This window comes from Zeugodacus cucurbitae, chromosome 3 (genome assembly GCF_028554725.1).
Source record: "Zeugodacus cucurbitae isolate PBARC_wt_2022May chromosome 3, idZeuCucr1.2, whole genome shotgun sequence".
NCBI classification, from domain to species: domain Eukaryota; kingdom Metazoa; phylum Arthropoda; class Insecta; order Diptera; family Tephritidae; genus Zeugodacus; species Zeugodacus cucurbitae.
This window is the reverse complement of record NC_071668.1, coordinates 24,750,319-24,768,742: the sequence shown is the minus strand read 5'-3', so window position 1 is coordinate 24,768,742 and position 18,424 is coordinate 24,750,319. Positions and strand designations below refer to the sequence as shown.

The following is an 18,424-nucleotide window of genomic DNA, read 5'->3' as shown; positions in this document are numbered from 1 at the left end:
TGGTGAATATCTGGTCCGTTGTTGATTTTCCAGGTCTAAAGCCACACTGATAAGGTGCAATCAGTTTGTTGACGGTGGGCTTTAGTCTTTCACACAATACGCTCGACAGAACCTTATACGCGATGTTGAGGACGCTTATCCCACGGTAATTGGCGCAAATTGTGGGGTCTCCCTTTTTGTGCATTGGGCAGAGTACACTGAGATTCCAATCGTCAGGCATGCTTTCTTCCGACCATATTCTGCAAAGAAGCTGATGCAAGCACCTTATCAGCTCTTCGCCGCCGTATTTGAATAGCTCGGCCGGTAATCCATCGGCACCCGCCGCCTTATTGTTCTTCAAGCGGGTAATTGCTATTCGAATTTCTTCACGGTCGGGCAATGGAACATCTGCTCCATCGTCGTCGATTGGGGAATCGGGTTCGCCATCTCCTGGTGTTGTACTTTCACTGCCATTCCGCAGGCTGGAGAAGTGTTCCCTCCACAAACTCAGTATACTCTGGTCATCAATAACTAGATCACCTCTGGGGGTCCTACAGGAGTGCGCTCCGGTCTTGAAACCTTCAGTTAGTCGCCGGATCTTTTCGTAAATTTTTCGAGCATTACCCCTGTCGGCCAGCTTGTCAAGCTCTTCATACTCACGCATTTCGGCCTCTTTCTTTTTTTGTCTGCAAATGCGTCTCGCTTCCCTCTTCAGCTCTCGGTATCTTTCCCATCCCGCTCGTGTTGCGGTCGATCGCAACATTGCGAGGTAGGCAGTCTGTTTTCTCTCCACTGCGAGACGACAATCCTCATCATACCAGCTGTTTGTTTTTTTTTTTTTTGGCTTTTCCGAAAACCAATGGTTTCGGTTGCAGCTGTACGTAAGGAGTGTGATATGCCGTCCCACAGCTCCCTTATACCGAGATGCTGATGAGTGCTCTCAGAGAGCAGGAGTGCAAGTCGAGTAGAAAATCGTTCGGCTGTCGGTTGTGATTGCAGCTTCTCGATGTCGAACCTTCCTTGTGTTTGTTGACGTGTACGCTTTTCTACACAGAAGCGGATGCGTATCTTAGCTGCTACAAGATAGTGGTCCGAGTCGATGTTGGGACCACGAAGCGTACGCACATCAAAAACACTGGAGACATGTCGTCCATCTATCACAACATGATCGATCTGGTTGCGAGTGATTCGATCCGGGGACAGCCAAGTAGCTTGATGGATTTTCTTATGCTGGAATCTAGTACTACAGACGACCATATTTCGGGCCCCGGCGAAGTCGATCAGCCTCAGACCGTTTGGTGATGTTTCGTCATGGAGGCTGAATTTTCCGACTGTTGTGCCAAAGACACCTTCTTTACCCACCCTAGCGTTGAAATCGCCAAGCACGATTTTGACATCGTGGCGGGGGCAGCGCTCATAGGTACGTTCTAGGCGCTCATAGAAGGTATCTTTGATCACTTCGTCCTTCTCTTCCGTCGGGGCGTGGGCGCAAATCAGCGATATGTTGAAGAACCTCGCTTTGATGCGGATTGTGGCTAGACGTTCATCCACCGGAGTGAATGCCAGGACTCGACGACGGAGTCTCTCTCCCACCACGAACCCCACACCGAATTTGCGCTCCTTTATATGGCCGCTGTAGTAGATGTCACAAGGACCCACCTTCTTCCGTCCTTGTCCCGTCCATCGCATTTCTTGGATTGCGGTGATGTCAGCCTTTACTCTTACGAGGACATCAACCAGCTGGGCAGAGGCACCTTCCCAATTAAGGGTCCGGACATTCCAGGTGCATGCCCTTATTTCGTAGTCCTTTAAACGTTTGCAGTGGTCGTCATCAAAATTGGGGTCTCTCATCCGAGGCTGTTTTTTCTTTTTCATTGGGGGGTGTTTTTATGTGGTGGGTCCCAAACCCTACGCACAACCGCATAGGCGGGTTTCGCCTTCTCACGTTAGCTCGCCTCCAAACGGATGTTCCTGGCCACTCCCAAGTGAATGACAGTCAGAAACTTTCCTCACTTACGTGAACTTCTACATATGACTCCATCCTCCTTCAGAAGCAAGTGATGACATATTATTTAGATTTCGTTTCTCCCGATATAAGCATATAATCTTCATATTCTTATGGATATTGGGAGAATCCCAAAAAAATTAAATATCGGTGCTCTTTTAAGTAGGCCTTTCTTCCAGCCAAGAGAATGACATTTAAACTAACTGCGCAACTGGAAACAGTTTAAGGGGACCACCCCCATTCTCGGTTTAAAAAAATCGATTTTTTTTATTCAATTCGAACATATAACTATTCAAGAATGTTCCTTTAAAATTCCAAGTGAAAACTTCTTGAAGATATTTCCGATTTATGCTGCAAGCGCCTTAAAACTTTAACCTCGAAACAGTGTTTTTACGACTGACGCATGAGGTTACTCAGAACCTATTATTCCAATCGGTTCCAAATTTTAATACGTTATTATTTACATTTCAACTTGATTTGAAAAAAGGCTATTTTAAAAAAATTTCAAATTCCGCCATTTTGTTAATTTTTGTGCGAAATTAATAATCCTAGTTCATACCAGAACCAAACATGTACTCTTTCTAATCCCGTTGGAATTTTTGGCTTCAGATGTTCCAGTGAGCGGAAACCACATGCGCCGCCGAAAAGAACGGCTTTTGTTTGATCACAAAAAAAAAAAAAAAAAAAATAATAATAATAATAATTTATGTTCATTTACCCATCAGTTCAGCCCATTGAAAATCGTCAAAATTTGAAATCGAGAATGGGGGAGGTCCCTTTGGATTACTGCTCAGCGGCGTGTTCCATCTTCATTGGTTTATGAGGAAGGCTTCGTTCGTTATAAAGTACGCGTCCCTTGACTTAATGGAATGTCATTTAAATTTGTCCAGTTTTGTATTTTCGTCTGTCTGTGACCTTACAAACAGTACTACATATGGATTTATAATAACTGAACTTCAAGTTTTAAGAATTTAAGAAGAAGAAGAGCAGTCTGTAGGTATAGGTTACTTATTTATAGTAAGATACAATATTTTGTCCTTTTTACTGAATTTCTGATATCTTCTATAGATAATTATACAAAATATTAGAAGCACAATAACCTTCAGTGCTAGTAATTTTCCAATTTTCTTTACTGGCGGCAAATTATCAGGCTACAATATTAAAAATTCTGTATTCTGTATTTGCAAATTTCTACCGAACTAGAAGTCCACATACCTACTACCTCAGAATTCATTACAACATGCTCAAAGCAATAATTGCAGCTTGCTGATTTAAAATGCTGTTTTTATTATGTCAATGTGAGCATAAAATGTGCACCTTTTCGCTTTTTCCATTTAATTTCGAAGTTTTCATATTTCTTTTTGCATGTTTGTCGATGAGTTTTCTCTCTTTTTTTTTTTTGTCGGCGAACAAACCAAAAGTCAAGCAAAGCACTTTTATGCGCCACTTCATGCCAGGCGCTGAAATTACAAAGTGAGTGGCATTCATAAGTAGTCAGGCAAATCAAACCGACAGCCAAGGAAATACGCTGTGTACTTGTGCTAGAATATACACCAACAAGCACAGCTGTGCCACCGAGTACGATTATACGGTACCACCTAACGCCTAACAGACTTGCGCAGCATTTCTTTGCGCTGAACTTTCTCATTGACTCGGCGCTTAAAGTATCGAAACCAGGCGTTTGACACTAAGCTTTACGATGGCCATAAGCGACGCTAGCGATAAGCGCACCGCTTGCTTCCTGCGGCAGCAGCAGCAGCAGCCACTTGTTGTGCCACCCACAACAATCTGTGCCATTTTTGCAGCGTAACGCGCCGTGGAATGCGTAGAGAATCCAATTGCTGCTAACACCGATTGGTAATGGAAAAACTTTGCGTAAAAGAAATTCAATGTTGTACCGGTGCCTTGAATTAGACTCACGCACACGCAAACTCATAGCTACACTTCTTCCACCAAGGCGGCGTGCACTTGTTGTGTTGTTGCGCGGAGGTCTCCACGTGGAAATACAATATACTCGTACAATGGCATTCGCATGCCGCAGCGCTATTTCAAATAGTTTAACACACTTGCTTGGGCAATAAAAAAACGACAACAACAACAGAAATAACAACAGCAACTGCAAAATAACGCAAAGAAAAACAAATTTTGCAAAGTTTTTGTTTCGCAATTGTTATTGTTTTACTTTTCTTCCCACCATCGGCTTTACGCGGCGCCTCTAACGCATAGTGCTGTGCTGGGAAAATTGAAATTGTTGAATATCAATTTAGCTGGGTAAAAGGAAATAAAAAATGTAATTTTATAGTGAGGAAAATAGAACGAATGAATTGCGTTGAGTCTTCGCTATGAGTTTAAACTGATTTTTACTTCATTACACGCAGCATTTCTCATGGAGATCTTTAAGGGCCGCTTGTTAAAACTCTTCCACGCAGTTACACTTTCAATAAAAGCGGATTTATTAGCTACCATTTGTTGCAGATACCTTTGTTTGGAAGCAGTTAAAGCATGGAAATCTGAAGAAATAAAAACAAAAAATGGAACTTTCTCCTCTTTCTCCTTTTACATTTAACCCATCATTTCAATACGCAATCTGCACAACTTCCAGATCTTCATGAGAGTTAATAAGGTTAGATTCTAAACTTTCCTAAGGAATATTGACTTCTAATTTTAAGCTGAGGTATTTGAAATAATCAAAACTATATGAAAGGAAAAGTCTGTAGTGATTGTAAAGATTATTTACTAGCGAATGCCCGAAAAATGATTAATATTTTTGGGACAAGAACCCGATTCTCTATAATTCCTACTTGCATCACTTTTAAGAAACATTCAATAATGATCATGTGATATGCAAGACTTTGAACGACAATTTCATATTTTTCACAATCGCTGAAAACTGTAAAGCCGATTAGCTTGCCGTCACTCATACCTATTGTAATCAGATTGGGGAGGGTCGATACCGCTTTGTTCTCTTGTGGTCTAGGGCTATGCGGACGGCCTTCTACGAGTTCGGTGAGAGCAGAGAAAAAATTCCACTGAATTACGTGCTCAAACCCTCTATGGTTTTAACCGGACACTGTCCAGTAGTCGTAGATGTTAAAAATTCAGACGGACGTCAATTGTCAAAGTCAGCTGTTAGAAGGCGAAAATATCTTGGATCCTTTCCCGATGAATTGGCTGTCTTATCTATCAGGGTCAGCAGATTTCGGATAGGCTTAGAATCCTAAAATACAACATTTGATCTGGACGTCCACTGAATTTTAATACTCCATTCTTGTTTGTATAACTAGCTTAACTTGTTAGTTAACCGAAGATCAGTAAGTAAAAAGTTGGAAGGAACAAAAAAAAAATCGGAAAAATACATATATACATATATAATTAGAAGAAGGGTTTAAAGCGGCTCAATTTAAAGGATTACGTAAGATAAACAAGTCAAGCCAAGTAAGATTGGACCAACTTTTCCTGATAGTAAATATCAGTTTTAACTCAAAAACCCTCCTAAATTTTTTCGTAATTTCAACCAATCAACGTTGTTTATTAAACAAACTTCCCGATAGAATTTCACATGGTTTGTTTTGAGAGATATAAATAGCAGGGAGCAGTGTGCGAATAACAAAATCCGCAATTTGCAACACACGTGATTCATGCCAGGCCTGTTTTCTGGTTATTGGATTTCATCGATGCGTATTACCCGCCAGGCGCCCAATAACAGCACAGCTGGTGGCAGAAGGCGTCTATGGCAGCGCGACACAGCACGTCTCAAGGCCCATTTGGGAAGTGTTAATTACAGCGATTTCGCACGAAGTGGCAATAAGAAAAATTAGCTGAATTATGAGTGTGTCAGGGACAAATTGAATTAATGAAGTGGGAGGGAATACGCGCTTCCATACAGTTGTATTTCATAAAGTATTAGTAGAAGTACATCTGTATACAATAAATATATAAATGTCTATATGTTTCTTGCGTATTTATTTTAATTTTTTTTATATTCACTAAACGCGCCACTGATTTATTTCGCCGTATTTGTACCCCCAATTCGGGTTAATACCATTGCTTTGTGACATTCCAACGGCAGATATTTCATTCGTTAACCTCATTTCCGAAATCCCACGGCGAGTTGTGTTAAAAAATAGCTGCGCCGTCTCACTGATTACCCGCCACCGCTAGGCTTCTGTACGGCGCAAGCAAATTGCAGTACTGCCTATGCGGCGGCGACGGCGGCGGTGCAATGTTTCCCTCAATTAAAAGTGCGCACTGTGCAAAAAACCAAAGACTGGAAAATCGCATCGCAATTAAAGTTTTCACTTACAATAAATGTCAGGCGGCGGCGGTTGACGCCGCGGATCACCAAGACGCAATGCGATGCCTACGTACGTACGAGGCTTAACATTACGCGCAACAATGCGATGCGACGCGACGTAACGTCAGCGCACGCAATTGAGCATCAACATTGTGGCACCGCGCGCTACCGTTGTCGATGACGACGCGGCGTACCGCTCCCCGCCACGCTACTGCTCAAAATACCACACCGAACGTTCAGCGTACACAATGGCAAATCCCTTAGCGTGAAATGCAAAGCCATAGCGATACGTTGTGTATCGCGGCGGTGGTGGCGAAGGGCTGCGACTCGTGCAACGCGTCAAATGACAAGGCGGCTGCTCGCCTGACACTTTGTTAACAAGACGGAAAACAAGCGACAACGCAATAGGGAACTCAATAACAAGGAAAAGGCGGCAAGCGTTATATATGAAGTAACTAAGCGCATCTGCCAGCGCGCAAAAGCTCCACGATGCGTAGGGGTTCTAGTGGATATAAGCGCTATGCATTCATGAGTGAGCCCTATACGTACTATATGGCTGTAGTTGAGTGCAAGCACGTATGCCGAAACTGCTATAATATTTGCAATACGTCCGTGGTTGCCTACAACGCGTAACATGTGAGACATTGAAAAATACCCAACTGTCCGCCGAGTGAATGCAATTTTTTCCGCAAGGAGCGAGCGGCAAATAATAATCCTAGTGTTGAGACACAAAAATATATGTAGCTGTCTAACATATATATCTTAGCTTTTGTTTTTCTACTATGTACTACAATTTTTCAGCTTTCTTCAGACGAACTCACACACAAGTTGAAGTTAGCGCGCAGTCCCTTACCGAGAATTGTCCAAATCATTCAGCAACTGAATAAATGAAACGCAAAATAGGGTCGTCAAAGTCACCACTTTTCCCAAGAATACCCCTTGTCTAATGCTTGGCGTGTTTTTGTTGTGTTTTGTTTTTGCACATTCATGCTATCTTGCTGACGGCAATGACATTGACTAATCAGCTGACAAACACTGCGCTGCAAACCCATACAAATAAATTGAGCACAATTTATTCAGCTTGAAAGGGATCCGCACTTTTGCTATTGTGTTCAATTAAATTAATGTCAATTATCATTAAATTGTATTAAATGGATCTTAATGCAAATTTGCTTGACTTCGTTGTTACTTTAAGAAAATTAGCTTTAAATTTGTGTCGGGAATTATAGCATGCAATAGAAGCTTATAAATGAGAGCGTCATTGGTATTAGAGCAGCTATAAGCGTTTATTGCGAAAATATACATATATTGGATTTATTAAAAATTGTTTTTAAAGCTTAGTTCAGTGGATGATATCATACCATCTATAAAAAAAATATGATTCATTCTTTACCAGTACTTTTAGCCTTTCACGCACAAAATTGAAACTAAAATATTACGAACGTTACAATATTGCTGAGAATTATGGAGTTTTGAGCGGCTCAGTGCTGAAGCCGATACATTCGCCTGGTCTCGAGCAAAGGAAGATTCAACGCAACGTCAGCAGATGATTATCAGAGATCTCAAATTCCTCGTTCATAAGGTTCGACAGTCGCGGCATTTTAATGGAAATTTCATTCCAAAAATCATATCTTCGGATATACTCTATATCCACGTCGATGGCTGTATACAATAAAGTCACAAGGTAGAGATAAGAAAGTCGAACAAGTCCCGTGCGAATCAGAAAAATTCAAAGAAAATTCGAAACAGGCGGCTCCAATTTTTCTTTTCTAATACTAGTACTAATAGGACAAGACGAAATATCTCCTGTCATCAAACAAACAGTCAGCGCATTCGCGTCTTGGCTCTCACGTCACAGTGGACAGTCATAACTTTGAAGTTGTAGATAATTTCATATACCTGGGAACCAGTATCAACAACATCAACAATGTCAGCCTCGAAATCCAGCGCAGAATCACTCTTGCCAACAGGTGCTACTTTGGACTGAGTAGGCAATTGAAAACTAAAGTCATCTCTCGGCGAACAAACACTAAACTCTACAAGTCCCTCATCATTCCCTTCCTACTTTATGGTGCAGAAGCATGGGTGAGACGGCACTAGGAGTTTTCGAGAGAAAGGTTTTGAGGAAGATTTATGGCCCTAAGGACATTGGCAAAGGCGAATTCCGCAGACGATGGAATGATGAGCTGTATGTGTTATTCGACGACATAGACATAGTCCAGCGAATAAAAAGACAGCGGTTACGCTCGCTAGGCCATGTTGTTCGAATGGACGAAAGTGCTCCAGCTCTAAAAATGTTCGATGCAGTACCCGCTGGTGGAAGCCGAAGAAGAGTGAGGCCTACACTTGGATGAAAGGACCAGATTGAGAAGGACCTGTCTTCACTTGGTATTACCAATTGGCGCCAAACTGCCAAAAGGAGAGATGCGTGGCGCGCTGTTGTGGACCCGGTTATAACCGCGTAAGCGGTGTCTACGCCAGTCAAGAAGAAGAATACTACTGAAGAGCCCCTATCTTAAAAATCTTGCGGTAAAAATTTAAATAATCGATATGGACTTAGGATATTTACAATTATAAAGTATATTGGATAATTCGAAACCTGATAGACTTAGAAATATTTATTGGATAGCAATGGAATATTAAAAGAATTCGTTATTTCTTGTATTTTGTCTTCTGTCTGGCTACTGTACTTAAGAACTAGTAACAATCTTTAGTTTAAATTTTTGAGAATATCTGTACTATACTCTCCATAATAGCCATACAATATAGCCAATAGTTACCGTACTATATTTCACCATTTAATTTAGATAAATTTATATCCATTGGACCTTCTGCGTAAGAATGTAAGACATTATCTTATATGGAACATAATGTGAAATGAACTACTTAATTAGTGCACATAAATATAAACTGGTTTATCATCACAAACATACAAAAATATGTTTCTCGTTTTTTGAATGCAACTCAGAGTACGCGTATTAGAGAGAAGTAAGCTTCAAATAAGAAACTGTAACATTGCTTTAAACTAATTATCATCAGAGTAGTATTTATTATTAAATCCCTCGAAGACTTTGACTAAACCGTTTATTCAAAATGGTATTGAAACGGTAATGAACTTGTAGAATATATACATTAGGAGGTGTATAAAAATATTTATGCATATTGTATGTACATTTATTCATATACTATATAGTAAATATATAATTACTAAATACGCATGGATCCAAGCTTGTATTCCTTATGTAAGTACATTAACATAAACATGCGGAAAGGATTACTGGCAAACTGATTGAATATTCAAAAGTACACACAAATATGTATATATGAGTGTGAGTATTAACACATACATATGCACAGGCGTTCTTATACCGGCTTAAATAAACATAAGAGCGTACGCATGTGAGCAGGCATATTAAAAGAGCCAACAAAGTTGATGGCTACCAGCAATTTATTTGTCGTGTCGTAAATCGAAATGAATTTTTATGTCACATTGTCGTATTAAAATCGCATTAAGTCCATATAACCTATTTTACACATGCACATATGAAGTGAAGGTAAACGGAGAGTTACAAGCATACATACATTAGTATATGTAGAGTGAACATACATATAGGATGTAAGTGCAGGCAGGCCGGCAGTCGAATAAGTGAAGCTCCATGTCCGGCCAGCGCTGTTCTGTTAGCGGGTGTCCGCAGCCTGCGAGTTAGTGGCGTGCCAAAATGCACAACTTCATATTATTCTTACTCGATTGTTTCCTGATTTTTTTTCCTTTTTTGCTTGACTTCTGCGTTGATTCTTCGCCTCAATTCATTTTGTATGCCGATCAGCCGCGAAGTCACGGGAATGCCGCCGCAACGCCTTATGGCCAACAGCAGCCCATATTTTCGAGACTCAGCATGCTTAAATACATATGAATGTGTGTGTATATAAGTATGTAGTGTCTTGCATTGACGGTCTGCGGTTCGCCTGTATGCAAGTGCAACTCGCTGCATTAACCATTTGTCCACATCTCAAGCAACATAATATAATTTTATGCGCTCTCATATTGGGATCGAGGGACATTGAACGCTGCAATATGTTGCGCAGACGAAAATCGCAGAGCAGTAGCATTTTATAGTTAGTACTCGTATAGTTAATGTATGCAAGACGCTGCTGCAGCATGACTACCCAGCAGACTCTAGGTGGTGTAAAAACGGAGAGTTTTACTAAGAGCACATGTAGACTATCAAAAGTATATTAGTAAGACACTTTTTTTTTCTAAAAAAAAAGATTTTTTATAAAATAAATTTTGAGAATAAAAAAATATTCAAAAATATATTTTTAATAATTAAGAAACAAGTTTCAATTTCATTATAATTCATTTCACTTAGTCAGCCCGTATACCATCCAAATTGCTTACCGGTTAACATGCCACCATCACAACGGTGTGTGTGGGTGCATACGTGCGAACACGAGCACCTCGTAAAAATGTTAATGTGCAGTTTATTTGTTTTATCGGTCGCTACATATTTGGACCAGCAGCCAAACTATGGTATTTCTACTTGTAGTCTCTTCCTTAAGTGAACGCGAGAGCCAATCTTCCAACACACATATTTCCTTATCAAATTCATACTTAATGTTTGCTAGACTTTTATGCAGCAGTTTTTCTTAATTTTCAGACGAAGTTGTGGGTGGAAGCCGTAAAAACAACATAACGGCTTTTACTTGCATACGTTAAAAAAAGTGGCGCAAAAGCGAACACTTAAATTCGAACATAATAAACATTTTTAAGACAAATGATTAATATTAACGAATCTACTATATCTGTGCGAGTTTAAGAAATACAGCCACACTATAAAAATAGTAAACACGTTTTAATGAAGCTCGTTAGCGTTGGAGTTACAACATTAAACTTTTTGGTGCGTCGAAGGTGGTTGTATGGGAAAGCTTTAGTTTGATACGGAGCTAATATTTCAAAGGTTTATACTAGGGGTCTCTTCTCCATGAAGACACTCTTCGATCTGATCCCATAAACTTTTTTCGTTGAAAGTTTTATTAAATCTTGAAATAGAAATTGGAGTTTTGGCTTAGGATATTACTTAATAGTAGTTGGAGATGCGTTTCAACTCTTCTTCTCAAGATCTCATTTCGATCCAACAACAAAAACTATTTTCAAATTAGGTTATAATAGTTCTTGAAATACTTTTCGAGCTTACAGAGGCCATTTGAAGCTTAAGCTGTTAGCTGTTTAGCTGTTTAGAGTCGGCGCACTTCCCGAGTAGAAGGAGGAGAAGTCGACTAAGCATCTACTATAGCTGTAGGCGTTATTTGATAATTGACAAATTATACGCTTTACTTTTATATACCAATATTAAAATTGTCTAACCCTATGAGTTTTTCTATTCCCTGGTTTATATGGTAATATATTTTTTTACAAAAACAACTTCCTGAATACTTAAATACCCAGTAGGATATAATGTGTTAAAAATGCATTGATATATCCTTGCCTAAGTCCACACGTATAACTGTAAACAAAAGGCGGCATATTTTTGTGCTTAACGGTGGTTTAGCAATAGGTTTTTTTCATTTTTCGATTCAATTTACGCTTCATAGAATATTTTAATATGTGTGCACTCTCACTTTGAACTGTATAATGCACACATAAGTACACATGCGTAAACTTCATTAATTCTATTATTATTTTAGCCAATGCAAACTTCATTTCGCAAACAGAAAATCATAATTTGTTTACCTGCGCAACTTGCTGTGTGTGTAGTTTTCTGTTTTTTTTTTTAATTTTTTTTCACTTTATGTGTGCTGCTTTATTTATTTATTTATTTCCACAGAAATTAAACAAACATACGGCATACGCGAATACATGAAAGAATTATTAGATTGCGGCAGTCAGCCAAACCGCAACAACAAATTCTGTATACATTATGGCATTAACACAATAATGAATATCTCACCATGGCAGCGCTAAATATATATGCACCTTTATTCCTATGTGTGTTTTCATATATATGTATGAATGTGTGTGATAGTGTTTGTGCACTGCATTCCGATAAATAAGCAAATAAATAAATGTGGCGTGTGCCACAATAGTGTGATGCTTGCAGCGCCATGCATACATACATAACTGTGTACAACTGTGCTTTTGCGTAAATACACCTGATTATATATGCATATTAAATATCGGAGTACATATGTTTACAAGTTCATAATCGCGTGATAGAATTAAAATTTGCAATATAGGAAAATGTTTTGAAGCAAACACCGGCGTTAGCATAGAGCAGGATTAATTTTTACTATTTCTAAATACAGAGATATACCAGGTAGGTTAAATTGTATCGTTTATAATAAAGAGCGCCACTAAAATTCAATCCACATAAAAATTCAATTCAACGCCACCTTACGCACACAATTCACAACTCTTCCGATAATTGGTTCAAGAGATTACATTTTTAGTTTAGTAAAAAAATAGATAATGAAGCTCATTTCTTGACAAAACCCCAAAAATAGTATTAAAATGTCCATTACTAAACTAAGGGTATCTAAACCTATAATCTAACCTAATTTTGTATGCGTAATATGAGTACCACTACCATCCTCACGATTGGGATTATGGAGGGAACACTTCTCTGACCTGCTGAATGGCAGTGAAAGCACAACACCAGGAGATGGCGAACCCGATTCCCCAATCGATGACAATGGATCAGTTGTTCCATTGTCCGACCATGAAGTAATTCGAATAGCAATTACCCACTTGAAGAACAACAAAACCGCGGTGGTCGAAGGATTGCCGGCCGAGCTATTCAAATACGGCGGCGAAGAATTGATAAGGTGTATGCATCAGCTTCTTTGTAGAATATGGTCGGAAGAATGCATGCCTGACGATTGAAATCTCAGTGTGCTCTGTCCAATCCATAAAAAGGGAGATCCCACAATATGTGCCAATTATCGTGGGATAAGCCTCCTTTTTGTTTTTAAAGCTGCTTTCGACAGCACGATGTCTGAACATGGTATCCCTGCAAAACTAATACGTCTGTGTAAGCTGACGTTGAACAACACCAATAGCTTCGTCATTATTGGGAAGGACCTCTCCGAGCCGTTCGTTACCAAACGAGGTTTCAGAAAAGGTGACTAACTATCATGTGACTTCTTTAACTTGATGCTGGAAAAATTTATTCGAGCTGCAGAGCTAAATAAAAAAGGTACAATCTTCTATAAGAGTTTACAGCTGCTGGCGTACGCCGATGATATTGATATTATCGGAAGCAACAATCGCGCCGTTAGTTCTGCTTTTTGCCGCCTGTCATCTCTATCTCCTGTCATCAAACAAATAGTCAGCGCATTCGAGTCTTGGCTCCCACGTCACTGTTGACAGTCATAGTTTTGAAGTTGTAGATAATATCGTCTATCTGTAAATCAGCAGTAACAGCAATAACAATGTCAGCTTCGAAATCCACCGCAGAATCACTCTTGCCAACAGGTGCTACTTTGGACTGAGTAGGCAATTGAAAAGTAAAGTCCTCTCTCGACGAACCAAAATCAAACTTCATAAGGCGCTTATCATTACCGTCCTGATTTATGGTGCCGAAGCGTGGACGACTCTTGGGGTTTTCGAGAGAAAGGTTTTAAGGAAGATTTATGGTCCTCAGATCATTGGGAACGGCGAATACCGCTGAAGATGGATCGAGATATCTGATACTCTGATAATTAAAATTAAAGGATCGTTTTCAATATAAGGATCGGTAAGATTTAAGTATTTTATGAGCATTGTGTGCAGATAGCCAAAGTGTTCCCGAAAGAATTGCTGTGCTGAACACGAATCTGAGCTTGACAAAAAATTTAAATTCAGTCTATTTCAATGAACCATGGTCCTTCGGGCATTTTCGGTGTCGCTGATTAAAAATCTGAAGTCAGATTTCAAAAATTCAAAATGTAGGAGCCAAAACGGCGGACATAAAAATTTAATAGAGTATCTTAATATGCAGTAATGAAACGACGGTCGATGCCAAAGTAGTTTAAAATTATATATTATAATACGACTATATACGAAGTTATTATACATATAAGTTTATACATAAATTAAACAATATATCGGTTAAATATATTTTCAAATTTGTTGGACTTACCTTGAAAGATGAGGAATATCAATGCAATTTCCAGCCAGTGCCACATTGTGAGTGCTTTTGTGTAGAATTTACCGAAATATTTAGAGCAGTAATGAAAACGCCACAATTATGAACTCAGTCAAACTGTGTTGTAACTGTAAAAAGAATAAAAGTAAATAAATTATTCACTAAACAAAACTTTAACAAACACACTACTCTCAAAAATATCACCACAAATAAAGCCTGAACCCCATTAATTGCCTTTAAATGCACAGTTAAACAAAATCCACAGGGATTCCCTTTTAACGGCCGACCATTTGACACACCTTATCACCAGCCACACGCCAAAGCTACAAAGTCGAGTGTAAAGTGTTATGCAATGGCACACCTCTTCCTTTCGCACCTTGTCGCATTTAACAACGCTCCTAAAACGTATTCAATGGCCTATAAACTGCTTGCTCTGCCGCTTACACCTTCATTTGCCACCTATAATACGAGCATAGTTTGTAAGCAGCTACTAAACTAGCTGACACACGCACAGGCGGTGTGGTGTGTGGCGCTTAAAACTTGCCGCAGACAAAGTAGTAAAATAGTAGTTAGTCGTATCGCAGTTACGTTTTATGCCATTAGGCTGACCACACTCGGTTGGTTACTGATGATACATCGGAATGTTTACGTATATATCTGCCTGCTGGCTGGCTGCCTACCGGACAGCGAGCACACATGGAGCGGGACATCGGTGGTGATGGCGGCTGCGGGGAAGTGAGGCGAGGTGGTGGTGTGCGCCACCACACACAATGCGGCTGCGTGCCCGTTCAATTACTTAATTGCCATTTCGGGTACTCTCGCACACAAGTGTAATCAACTCATACAAACAACAAAGCCACACAGCGCACAACACACCTTTCGTATGAATGTATGTATGTATGTATGAGTGTTTGTGTGCATTTCAACGCCCACTTTCATCATAACCGCCAGCTATACGGTTGCAATCGGTACTAGCTTTTAGCAAATTTGTATTCATGCGAAACGCTAATACCCTCTACATCTACATTTATATGTAAGCATTGCTGTGTTAATACCACCTTGTGCTGTGTTTATTCTATGTTCGCCTTTGTAGTGTCCCTAAAGCGACTGCTTGTAGTTGAGTATCTTGATTAGTGGCACGCCGACCGCTTCAAGTGGCAATTTGTACACGAAATACCTTTCGGCATTCGCTTACTCCTTCCGCGATTGCCGCGACATGCTTGTTGTTAGCGCTTATGTGTACACATCATACATACATACATTTGGAGGTGCGGTTGCAGCGCTCGTGGCGCACGCATTAAATGTCTGCTGACTATATTGCCGTACAAACACGTGCCGGTTGTGTGTCTTGTATACATACAGTTATACATTTGTACCAGAGACTGGTTTACACATTTGAAAATTTGCAACTGTTTACATAGTCGCGTGCTAAATCCTTGTATTAGCGGCTAAGTGAGGAAAGACTGCAACATTTTGTGTTGTTTATCACTTAATTCCTTTAATTTTCAAACCTGTGAGCATATAGTATTGATTAGAAATATTAAGGCTTAATTAGTTTCTCATTAGTTTGGAATAGCCGAACACAATACGAAGGTATCAGTGTGGCACGAGACTTTAAATGACTGATAGTATAAAGCTGTCCTTGTAGAACGGATGGATGAACGGAAAAGAAATGAACTGGAAGAACAGTTACAGCTGCGAAGAAGACTTTCTATGTGCGAGTACTGTCACAGGGCCTGTCTATATGGAAGCAAGAAAGCCGTGGAAACAACATTATCGATAATATAAAGCGATTTATATTAGAAAGCAAACAATCGAGAACTTAAAGGCTTAGAGGCTTTCTCGTAAAGAAAACCGAGGTAAGGATAGCGAACAGCATCCATATTTTCTTAGTAATTAAAAGCATGAGAGACCTTGTGATAATCCTTAGTGAGTGATTTAAATAAATTTTTATTTTTAAGACTCTTTCGTTAATTGGACCTGTATCAATCCATGCCATCAGAAGAAAATAATGTTTATCATTCTACTAGATACTTCAACAATTTCTTCCATCTTTTAGTGAGTGTGACTGAAAAATAAATTACTTTATGACGTCATGGATCGTTCGATATACTATAAATACTTCGAAAGTTTGACAATTCGTTTCGGTTAAAGCGTGGGATCTCCCAATCATTCTTGACAAAACTTGTCATTCAGATCGTTTATGAGAAGAACGGTTACAAAAGAGAAACCGATTACATTCCATAAGCTCTCAAGACAAAGCGAAAGAATTCAATTTTAAAGAATGATTTTTTTCAAACAACTATTCATACATATTTAGGTATTTATTACATACGGATTTTGGCTGCTAACCTATTTTCTGGGCATTAGGAATGCAAAAACTAATGCTTTCAGCAGCAGCTCAAAAAGATCAAAGAAACTTTGTGCACCATCCCAAGTTACCCAGATTTCGTATTCGACATACTTTTGCCGTTTCAATGTGTTATCCAATTATTAAAACCATTATTGCAAACAAAGCTCACAGGGCTTTGAAGCGGCGCAAAGAAGTCGTGAAAAGAAGAAGAAGAGGAGAAACGAAAAAAATACGAAAAACACAAACAAAAGAACTATAGCAGACGCTGTGTTGAACCCAATGGACGTCTAACGAATGTACGCACTCACATGACCCACTGGTGGGGTTGTGGCGACAGGCGCGACGGCAATGGCCACCCTTCGTACTCGTATGGTTGCAGCGGCGCCGCAGCAGTTGTGTGGCTTCCATGCGCTGTCCGATTGACCGTACGGTGCCATACAATTGGCATATGTTTCTCTGTGTGTGTGTGTTGATGTATTCGCGCTCTTATATGCTTTATTATTGTTTTCTTTGCTTTGTTTTAGTTCTAATGCTTCAAAAGTTTTTCACTTCCTTATTTATTTCTTGGCTGAATTCAAAAACACATTTATTTATACAACTTTGTATATTTTTTTATTTTTTATTTTATATGAGAGCATGTGTGTGTGTTGTTGTTGTTGTAGTACATGTTGCGCGCCTTCTTCAATTGTGAGATATAACAGTTGCTGTTAATGGCCTTTGGAAACTAATGCGCCACATTTCGCTCGACTTGGAAATTACATTTGCCCACTCAAAAGAAAATAAAACACGAGAAGGACGACACGTCAAGTAGTATAAAGAAGGCATACACAATTTTTGCCTTCGAAATGTAAAGTAAACAGCAAGTAGTATTTTCATTTCCAGCACTCCAAGCTTTCTTGTTTTCTGCAAGGTCTCATTTTTTATTCGGCTCAGACACAGGTACATATACAGTTACATATGCAAGAGTACATCCACATGTGTCACACACTTTTACTTTTCGTTAAGGATAACTGGCAGCGGGAAGTAACTAATGTGAAAATAGATTTGTTGGGGAAAAGTAAAATAGCTGCGGGTGTTTAGTAAACTTTTTTGCTGCGGCCTTACTTTGTCGCTCGAAACAATTCACTTAACAGCAATCAAAGCGGAATAGCGGTCGGAAAAGGTTTGTTTATGTCACATAAACACATGGCAGCCCACTTATTTACGTGTGCCAGTAAATTGGGGGATATATTGTTTTGAAACCTGCTGACTATTGAAATTATTTATACTTCTCTCCCTTTTTTTTTTGCTTTTTGTATTACGACTTTTATATTATTGACTACGGTGCTTCTGTTATTATTTATTATTCTGTGTTGTCAATAGTTCATTTAAATCATAGCAACATAGAACTCTAGATTTACCTGCAGTGCGGGTAGCTAACTGTCACATAGGCCATAAACCAAACGTTGCAGAACTAATTAACACCCTTACACCGATAAGAAGTATTGAAATATATGTTTGTTTTCGTAAACACAACAAACAATATTAGGTTTCAATTGATTGCAGTTTTCAATGTATCCCATTAATTTTTGCTTTTTTTTTGGAAAAACGAAAACTTAATATGTGTAATGTGTACTTTATCTTTCCAAGGGTTTTGGGTTTTGTCGGGTAAAAAATGGCATATTTTCAAT

The 18,424-nt window shown here is 39.3% G+C and overlaps 1 protein-coding gene across 3 annotated transcripts in view; it reads right to left on the bottom strand.

Annotated features, from left to right (window-relative positions):
• LOC105216913 (uncharacterized) overlaps window positions 1–18,424 on the bottom strand; it is a 97,827-nt gene that overhangs the window by 66,539 nt on the left and 12,864 nt on the right. For all 3 annotated transcript variants that reach the window (XM_029043298.2, XM_011191664.3, XM_011191665.3), the window contains exon 2: window positions 14,396–14,529. In XM_029043298.2, coding sequence (XP_028899131.2) covers window positions 14,396–14,441 — 46 coding nt within the window. In that variant the 5' untranslated portion in view covers window positions 14,442–14,529. The remainder of the gene's footprint in view (window positions 1–14,395; window positions 14,530–18,424) is intronic.